The following is a 10642-nucleotide window of genomic DNA, read 5'->3' on the forward strand; positions in this document are numbered from 1 at the left end:
AGATGGCGACGGCGTGTGGCGCGCAGGAGCTGGAACGTGAGGAGACCAGATACGAGGGCGCGCAGCATCCTGATGTGGCACTGACGGCCGCGAGAGGGCAGTGGCGCGTGGGCGCGTATCCGGAAGAACCAGGCGAGGGCGCGAGAGCGCAGGTTCAGGATAGCGCGAGGGTGGGGCAGCGCGTTGGAGCATAGGTGGGCACTGATCCGAGAGAACAGGCATATTACCCTGTTGGCGTGCTGGGGATCGTGGGTGCGCATGGCAAGCATCAGGATGTGGCCGCGTTGGTGTGCGCTGCTGCGGTGGGCGAGCAGGGTGCGTGGTTGGATTAGGGTTCACGGGTGTGCGGTGGAGGTTTGCATGAGGTGCCTTGAGAGGGCCTGGAACCTGGCGCGCGACTGGAACGTGTGCAGGATCACGCGGTCTGGAAGGAGAGTCCAGGGGTGCCTGTGAGCGCCCGTGCGCTAGCTTAGGCACCTCCTGGACTGCGTGCTGTGATGTAGAAGCTCGCTGGCGAGCGCGTGTGCGCTGTAACTGGAACTGCGCGCGATGGGCGCGCTTCGCGCCTAACTCCAGACGGGTGCTGCGAGTCCAGAGGTACCTGTGAGCGCCTGTGCGCTAACGTAGGAGCCTCTTGAACTGCGCGCGACCTGGCAGGAACCGGGGAACGCTGGGGCGCAGGTGGGCGCTGGCGCGCTGGACAAGGAACTGCTGGCAGGCGCCAGGGCGCAGAAGGCTGTGGGCGCTCAGGGGAACCCTGGCGCGTAACAGGAACAGGGGCGCGCACGCGCGCAAGTGAGCGCTGTGGCGCTAAGAATGGAACAACAGCAGCAGCAGCATGAGGGCGCGCAGGTTGAACCTGGCGCTTGAGGGCAAGAGGCGCAGATTTGCACTCAAGGCCCTTAAGCCCCGAAAGGCCCGGTGCCTGCGCAGTGGCAGGATCAGGTGGCGGGTAACGCGCGTCAGCATCCTCGAAAGGTGACGGCAGGTCAGCAGGTCTGGAGGGAGACTGGTCACAGGGTCCTGAAGGACGACCATCATCCGAAGGGGATCACGAACGATCCCCGGAGAGGTCTAAGGTGATAGCTGGAAGGATCGGCGAACAGCAAGTCGTCTCCTCCGCAGAGGACTGTGGTGACGACGAGCCAAGGAGGCGCTTCCCAACTCCCTTATGAGGGGAAGGAAGGCCTCTACGGCGAAGGGGAGGACGAGCCTTCCGCCTTATACGCCTACGAGGGGCCGTGGGGTCAGCAGGCTGACCATCATAGAGCCTCCGAAGAGGAGTCTCTGTGAGTGAACTCCCCAGTGGGGGAGAATCACCGGCAGGAGAGACCGTAGGACTTAGATCCTCCCTCGAAAGGTGTTCGGAGGGGGAATCTAAGCCTTCAGCTACCTCAGCAACAGGAACAGGGGTTTGACTAGACCAACGAGATGCCTCCGTCACAACAACGTCAACAACAGACAGAGGATCTATCCCTGCTGTAGTTGGCGATTGTTTGACAGCTGCACCAAATTTGATCATGTCAAACAGGGCTTCCCTGGAGGGAGAACCCTGCAGCCCCAAGGAAGCCCAAAGCTGCAACAAATCATGATTATTCACAGGTAAATCAATGTTCATATCCTCCTCCGGGGGAGGAGGGGCAGCCGCCTCGCTATGGGAGGCAACTACCTCTCCCGCACCCCGGGATCGGTCAACAGCAGTACGGTCTACGCTACCACTCGCCGGCCTTTCGGAAAAAACCACTTGAGGGGGAGCTTTGGAGGAGGAAAGGGCTACGAAAGAAGAAGTCTTGGAATTTTCTCTTTTCAAAGAAGCCTTTGAAGGAGAAAGATCCCTTTTAGACTTTTCTTCTGGCGCCGGGCAAACCTCTCCCACTGGGAGGTAGACCACTCCCTACATTCGATACATAGGCCTACATTACCGGTATCACACCGTTGGCCCCTACAGTGAGGACACAAGGTGTGGGGATCGGTGTCGACTGCCGACATAAAGGTCCAACAAGGGCGGACGGGAAGTCCAGGGCATGTACGCATAGTCAGTAGAGGCCAACTTCAAACACACTGGAAAAGAAAAAGCAAAAACAGATTAAATATGGCAGTCAAAGCGAAGGATAGAGAAGACAGGTCTGTTCTCCGCCCGAGCCAAAAATAAAGTGAAGCATTCACCGGTGTGTGTGTGTGAGGGGGGGGAGTAGCTAACTACCCCTCACTAACCCCTGCTAACTAGCAGCGAGGTAGTAAACCCTTGTTAAAATTCTTATGGCTCGTCATTCAGCTACGCCGAAGTAATTACCCCATGTAAATGGCGTGGTTTGTATTTCAGTTATGGAACAAAAGCTGACTTCATAATACATAGAATATATTTGCACAAATACTTCCTCTACTTAGACATGAACTTATAAACAAAGTACAGTACTGTACATACCTTCAGGGCATGTTTCAGAGCAGGTTGAAGGGTTGACAACAAACTATCTTGTGCTACAACATCGAATATGGAAGGTCGATTTCTTGAGGTTATAGTAATATGTGCCCCATATTCAGCCATGTTTGGGTGATGTGTTTGATCTATCCATCCAATGCCTATATTTTGAAAATAAAGTTAATGATGCAGTCCCTGTATGATTTTTATTTAAGATGCACACAAATATTTCAAAACAAATATGTATCATAAAACTACCTGTCTCCTTAGATCTTCAAAAGAGTAGGTGATACAAATCTAAAAAAGATGGATTAATTGAATGAAGAAGAAAAGACTGAAAACAAATGTGAGACTCAAGTTTATGGGGAAGAGAGGAACTAATTGAATAAAGTAAAATAAGAAAGGCAGTCAAATGGATGTTGTGGGAAAGGTTGTAGGGAACTATGGGGTTACTATGGCCCATAAGCAAACACATTTCTACATGTACTTGACTTTATTTACTGTCTATACATATTTATCTTAATGTTGTTACTGTCCTTAAAATATTTTATCATTCCTTGTTTCCTTTCCTCACTAGGCTATCATCCCTGTTTGGGCCCCTTGGTTTATAGCATCCTGCTTTTCCAACTTGGGTTGTAGCTTAGCAAGTAATAGTAATAATAATAATAATAATAATACAATCAAAGATCAGAGTAGCCCTTAACTCCGGAGACTGAGGAGGAGCTTCTCTCGGCAAAGGCAGATAACAGAAATCACTCATCAGTTGCAGAGTGGCTGCGATAAGAGAAGTATCGCGTTTACAACATTAATCGCAGAAGATGGTCCATTTTCCCTGGTAGACAGCTGACGAGGATATATGGCAGCATCCAGACATCTCCTGTGCATTACTTCATGAAAATCCTTTCATTCGGATAAGATGCTGGAGAATCTCCTCCCGTAAAGAAACAGGGAGGTCGCAGAGTTGTGTAACCTCTGCATATGCGACTGACAGAGAAGACTGGACCATTGGGATAGTTACACCAGTACCTTGACTATGAGCATCAGCAAGTCTGGAAACTATTATACTTGTGGCCACTTGGGAGCCATTTGGGTAAGCCTGATGTTCGGAGTTGGTAATATCTTGTCGAGTATTCATTGTATCAGATAAGAGGGAAAGGCTGCAGAGCTAATAGCACCGCTCGCATATCCATGTTGATATGCAGGCCCTTCTCGTCTTCAAACCACAAACCAGGCAAGGTCTTGTTCCCCATCCAACCCCTCCATTGATGCATCTATGAAGCAATCTTCAGTAGAGATGAAAGGTGTCCTAGATGTTACCAATTTTTTCCTGGATGTTCTTGAGCGATCAGAAATGAATACGCTTACTCTCCAAGCAACGTTGATGCGATTGTCTGATGGGAAGACTGTTACTGCTGCCATATCTCTCAACATACCGATACCCCATCCGTCTCTTGGGTGTAAAGACGTGTGATAAAAGGCGTGAGGTTAATATTCTTCCTGGAGCAAGTGTCTCTTCGAGGATGACAGGATCTACCAGTTGTTGAGATATCACCAAAGCATAGGACTTTGAACTTGTACCCGAGTCCCTTGAGGATGAAGCAGAGTGAGGGGGTTCCTCTGTACACGTCGGTGATCTTGCTCATGTACACGTCCCTTACAAGTTCTGCATAGAAAATGCAGGAAAAATTTAATACCTTCAATATCCTTCATAATACTAACATGCAATGACCACATATATACCCATAAGACACCTCTTTGAAGTATTCTAAGGCAAATTTGTGACCTTGAAAATTTTGATAACTTTCATGTGAACTACCCTTATATGTTTGGCTTGTTTGCATGATTGAGGCAATCGTGCGTATGGTAATTGCATGTGTGGGGATCATGCGTGTGTTGATCATGTGCATGGTGTTCAGGCATGTGTTGATCCTGTGTGTGGAGAGCTTGCTGGATCCATGCATGCCTCCTTTGAGCATGGTGATCATGCTCATGGAGATCGTGGTCTGAGCAATCTTGTTTGTGGGGATTGAGCGCATGCTGGTGATCGTGTGCATATTCTCATTGGCATCGAAAACTTCACCTTCTTGGAACCTCTTTCAACTCTGTGAACTTTTGGGGGAAAGCTCAGACGAGAAGCCTTGTGAAGATGAGGGTGTCCCTAGTGACAAACTAGTCGTTTTTGTATGTGGGGAGTGACAATTTGATATGATGGGAAATGATCATGCACAGCTCAAGAGCATTCTGAATGTTGGTCCTCCGGGGACCTCTGACGATTTGGTGTTCGTGCTCTCGGGTGAGTGTCCTCCTTGTCTTTATGTGCCTTCTCCAAATCAGTAGCACTCGTAGACACTCCAATGAGGGAATGACTACTTGAGGCAAGGGCCTTGGGCCTTTAACCTTGCATCTCCACCCTTTCCCTGGTGGAAGGTTTGGTGCAATACTACTACTCCTACAAAACCATGAAGAAGAACCTGTTGAATTCTCAAGAGACTTCTCTACATCGATCATCCTGGGCTTCATATAATCTCTTCTTCCTGGCAGCAGAAAGCTCTTCAGAAGGCAAGGAAGTTGAAGGAACAGACGAAGCAGCTGACGAGGAGCAACAACGCTTCTCCTTCACCAGGGTTGAGGATTTCACAGGAGACAGACTCTCAGCAAAAATCGATGGTTTGGCAACATCAAGGGACACGTCCAGGGGTGCCACTCCACTGGGAACAGCAACAGGGCAAGAAAACCTCTGTAACATAGCCACAGCCAACACCTCAAAATGTTTCTCCGATGAAGGGGTGCCATTAATACTAAGGGGATGACACCACACCGAGGTTCAAGTCCTTGCAAGGGTTGTCAACAGTTATGTCAGTGGGAGTGCTTTGGGCAAGAGGCAGGAGTAATACATATTACCTTTGCTGCAGAAAGGAAATACTCCTGTAACAATCAAAGGATTCTGTAAGGGAAAGGAAAGGCGAAGGACTCCCTCTTCCTCTTACCTCTAACGACGGCGTTAACCTCGGAGGGAAAGTAGGAAGACTAAGCAGCGGGCTTCGAACCCAAAGAAGGGAGAAAAGAGCCTGAGAGCTTCATGGGCATCAATACCCTAAACTGATTCCAAAGAATTCTTCCTCGACTTCTTCCTTTTCTTCGTAAACTCAGCTCATTGAAGTGGAGGCCACTCCCAACACTCAGGCAGGGTGATTACTACAAACACAGGAATGTCCCCTGCAGCAGCTACAAAGTTCATGCGGGTCGACATCTGGCTTTCTCATATATCAGCCACAGCCCTTTCCGGGCTTGTCAAGATACAGCTATATGCCTGACCATGGAGCCAACATCACACACCACAGCAAAAGAAATCTAGAAGAAAAAGCATAACAAACTAATAATTTCAGATAAGCACTGGAAAGTACATCTGTACTCTACGGCAGACAAAGAGCGCTACCTGTCAAGTGGGCGGAACTTCCCAGCTACTTGTCACTTGTGTTTACCTCGTTAAAAGCTTAACAGCCAGTTCCAGCTTCGCTGAAGTCATACTTTTATAAAAGGTCAAAGGTTTGTATTACGTACAGGATCAGATACAAATTACTCGTAAAAGTTGTGATATTCTGTTCACCTGTTTTATCATTTTACACTAAGATTGAATTTGGAACATATATTTGTTCAAATATAAATAAAGTCAGAGCGTTATAAAATATTATAAATAGTGTACTAAGCCACAGGGCTAACACGTGTAGCAAAATGTGTCCCTCTGACCAGAAGATAGGAGCAATGACATAATGTTACTTGCAAGCACTGCGAGCTACAGTGGAGCAAAGAACGATAAATTATTACTGTTAATTTGGCATACCAACATACAGGTAAATATGCTCAATTATTGGAGGAGGTATTCTCAGTATTGTACGATAGACACAGCTACAAATGAGTCCATATAAAATGGGACTTTTATCACAATACCAAGCGCAAACCCAGTTTTTCAGTTATGTTAGTCAAACAACCATACCTAAAAAACTTGATTACTTCTCGAAATCATAATAAAAAATGTTCAAACCATAACAAAATACACTAAAATATGAGTCTTATTTTCAACAAACAATTTATTGCACTATTCTATAATTTAACTCTATGTTCTCTACTCAGAGACCTTCGTTTGCCAGCAACAACTTACTTCCTTAGCTGAACTGACCTACGATAATGCGTTTGCATCATCATAAACATTAGTACATTATCAATGGTATAGCTAGTTACCACCATACAGTATTCTACAAGACGGGCATCACATAAGCGATTCCCTCTCAGAATTAACCATTACCAGGTCAGTCTATGGTATTTGTGATCTAAAACTAGTGAAATCATAGCTAAAGGTAAAGTAAAATTAGGAAGTATCTGTAAAAGGTTGGTCATAGCTCATGAAATAAACACATCATAGCCTAACCTAAGCATTAAAATATTAAACAGATTATAAGATGTACTCAACAAGCTAAAAATGGGGCGAATGTAGTTTGTTGGGACAGGCGTAAATTTTCTTATTACTTGTCAAATCGGTTTTCTTTATGGGAAAGTTACTCTTTATCACGAGACTAAGAAGTTCGTTTCATGATTTAAGAAAAGATTCTGTTACCATGACAGGAATGCAACCTAAACCAATTTCCCCCCTAACCTAACCTACAAGCTGTGTTCTTACCTACTTACCTAACAGGGGGGGGGGGGGGTTTCCTAATGGCCTCCTTACACTGCTGTATTATGAGTATGTCAACTGACAAACTTTACCCCCTAACCTAACCTACAAGCCGTGACCTTGCCTTCTTACCTAATGGGGGGGTCTAACAGGCGCCCCCGCGACCCCACTTACACTGCTATACTTTAAGTTAGACATAACAGTATTGTTGTACTGTATTACAGGGTAATGTAACCTAGGAAAAAACGGTAAACAAAACAGGAGGAAAAGAAAGAAGATAGAATAGTGTGACCGAGTGTACCCTAAAGCAAGAGAACTCGGTAAAGTTGTATTGTATTACAGGGTGTGATTTCGAACAGAAAATATTTGTTTTCCTATAGTAAATAACGTGATTCAACCGAATTTGACCTTCACTTTAACCGCAAACAAACAGAACAACCAATTCGACTAACTAAGTTGCTGAATTGGTTTCTGTTATTACAGATGAAATGAAGGTGAAAACCGGTTAAATCACGTTATTTTCTACAGGAAAACATATATTTTCTGTTAAAATGGCTAAATATGATCACTGTTGTCATATATGTTTGTGTTAAAATATTTAAATATAAGTACTTGTTCAACGGTGTCACTTCACTCACGAATGTACTGCAAACGATAACATTAGCAACGTTACCAATGATACACAGTGTTAACAACGATGACTGGGATTGTTACGGTGATATTACCGGTTACACAATATATAAAAAGAACAAAAAGGGTACAGAACCTAACAAACCCACCTAACCTAACCTAGTAGTTGACAGGTCACTAACCTCAGGTATTTACTGACAACGGTAAAATTAGCCACGATACGAATGATACACAGCGCTACTAACGGTACGGTGACATTACTAGCGATAGTAATCTAGATATTTCGGTAAAGTTGTATTGTATACAGAGAACTCGAACCCAAGACAGTGAAAGACCATGGTAAAGAGGCTATGGCACTACCCAAGACTAGAGAACAATGGTTTGATGCTGGAGTGTCCTTCTAGAAGAGCGGCTTACCATAACATCCGATTAATTAAATTTATTGCACTACAATAACCAGTCGCTTATTTAACAAGCACTATCATTTAAATTCTCCATTTTATCACAAAAATCAATCTTAATGCATATCTACGGTTTTATTTTATCACTTTCTACCTTAAAAATAGATACAGTACAGTACCTTCTTGCTGGGGTTTCGTTTTATCTGTAAAATTGTTATATTATCAGTTGATAGTAGTAGTAGTAATCTCTGTAATTCGTCTTTGTAACGGCTCTAAGTTTAAAGATTTTTTTTCTTTACTTTTCTATCCCATTCCCAAAATTCTAAGTGCTTTCAACTAATTTTTACTTAAGTTCAGGTTCTTCGGCAAGTTTTAAATACCAAAAACAGATAAAAGACATCTGAAATCAATACCTGAAATGTAAAAATTTTATTTCATCACCAACTTCTCAGTTGCTTATAGTATTATTTCTCTTTATACTGGATTGAATTTAATTTACGAATTTTGGTCATATAAATTAGTTCTAGGACCAAGGAGGCCATTCAGCACTCGGGCCCAACAAGGAGTAAACCTCGTAGTGCACTACCAAGTGATGGTTAAGTTAGTGGGATAACAGCAAAAATTTAAGTATGGTAGAAAGGTATAAAATGGATTTTGACGTAGGAAAAATCTATTTTTGGGGTGAGATAGCCATGTCGTCCTGATGGAATTTCCCTTCGGCTGCTTCCTACAGTATAAGATTTCTGCAAGTGATATTACAAGAAAATTACCGTCAGGTATCACAGGGTTCCAACCCTGGAACGACTATCCGTAGATATCGTGTAAAATCAGGGACGTATCCTAAGATAACCATAGATATCTGCACCCCCAATAGACTTTATCTAGTCTAATCCACTAAGGGGAAGCATAAGTGAGGAGCCTTTTAGTTTGGTGATAATGACAGAGTCTTACAAAACAGCATGGTGTACACCAAGAGCCTGCTGAACCTCCTTATCTAATGCCTTAGTACTTCGTTTAGTTTCAAAGATATTCTTTAGTTTTTTTTTAACTATTAATTTTTAATCATATATTGTAATCAATGTGTTACTTTCTGGTACTCACAGCAGCCCGTAAAGTAGAAATTGTGAGGTTGAACAAGCCGAAGGAGGGGGGAGAAGAGAGGTATAATATAAGGCTAAAACCTAAGTGCAGCAAGGGGGCAAAGGGATGCTTCAAAATCTCATTCAATACTCCCAACAATGTACCACTTGAAGTACATTGATGGCACCAAGGGATCTCTAGATCTTATTTGGTAGCAATGAGCATCAAAGACTTTTGTCATAATGTTTTTAGTACTTTTCTCTTTTTCAATTATTTATTCAAGAGTTCTGAGAAACTTTCTCTGGCCTATTCTTTTAAATACATGTTATAGCCCCCTTCGCTTATGTGCATTGCATAATACATACCACAATTTGAAATACTCAAGATATCAAAGTGTGATTAAAACCACTACTGTTATATCTGAATTGCATGTCAATATATTTTTGTGGGACGACCTCCAGATATGGAGCACAATAATTAACTCTATGGGAGAGTTGATTTAAAGAGCATAACGGAGGTGAATTGAATTGAATATAGGATTTAGGCATTAAGCCAAGCACTGGGGCATCAAAGGCCATTCAGCGTGCAAAACGGAGGTTAAAACTGGAATTTTCACATTAGTGCCTCATTTAGATTATTTTTACTTATAGACAGTTCTTAGATTTGTTCTCAACCAGAGTAATTTCCTTCTGGGATAGTGTGTACTGTACTTACCTTTTGCTAGATGTTTATAATCCTTTAAAGTTTTTAATGACAGATTCCACTTCAGAGTGATTACATAACACCAATATTCTCAGATTTTCAGACCGTACCTGTCGTTTACTTCTTTATTCTGTCTTATTGTTCCTCATCCATTTTCATCACGTACCCAATAATTTTCTTGCAATCTTCAAGACCTGTTACCATGATGTTTCTACGTTCAACACAATGACATCTTTTCATAATATCTTCACTCATCATTTGATCTCATCAATAACTTCTGATCATGACAATCCCTTCTTTGAAATATTGCACATGTCTGATGTCCAGAGTAACTGGCTTTATATAAATTGTATAAATTGAATTTGGCCCAACTAAACTTAACCCTCATGTGATCAAGTTTTTGGGACTAATTTTTTACTCTTCACGCGTATCGTAATATACAGTGAGGTACACTACTCACCTGTTGTCAAATGTACAGCAACTAATTATTTTCTTTCCACTCACCATCTATTTGCATTTTCTTCTGTTTCCTCATAAAGTATAAAATATGATTTGTACTCAGCTATTTTCTGCATTGACAATGAATGTTATAACCAAAAGATCTTGCATTTTCCATACAACCTTTTTCCAAAGGTTTGTAGATTGATAATATATTGAACAAGGCAATAAGAGTATGTAGAGTATAATTTCCTTTTTAAAGTACGTCCAGTTACTGTATAAAGTTTCAATAAAATAATCAAT

General features: G+C 43.0%; 1 protein-coding gene across 3 annotated transcripts in view; it reads right to left on the reverse strand.

Annotated features, from left to right (window-relative positions):
* The window catches only part of Pex12 (peroxin 12), a 49958-nt gene extending 41519 nt beyond the window's left edge, over positions 1–8439 (reverse strand). Inside the window, exons 1-2 of one of the 3 annotated variants that reach the window (XM_068362004.1) lie at positions 8299–8439; positions 2426–2580 (exon numbers count right to left, since the gene is read on the reverse strand). In XM_068362004.1, the coding sequence (XP_068218105.1) occupies positions 2426–2545 (120 nt within the window). In that variant the 5' untranslated portion in view covers positions 2546–2580; positions 8299–8439. Of the gene's footprint in view, positions 1–2425; positions 2581–8135; positions 8158–8273 lie in introns of those variants that run through there. The other 2 variants (XM_068362005.1, XM_068362006.1) reach the window with 2 other exon arrangements.
* Positions 8440–10642: the final 2203 nt, after the last annotated feature.

The sequence above is a fragment of the Palaemon carinicauda genome, chromosome 38 (assembly GCF_036898095.1).
Source record: "Palaemon carinicauda isolate YSFRI2023 chromosome 38, ASM3689809v2, whole genome shotgun sequence".
NCBI classification, from domain to species: domain Eukaryota; kingdom Metazoa; phylum Arthropoda; class Malacostraca; order Decapoda; family Palaemonidae; genus Palaemon; species Palaemon carinicauda.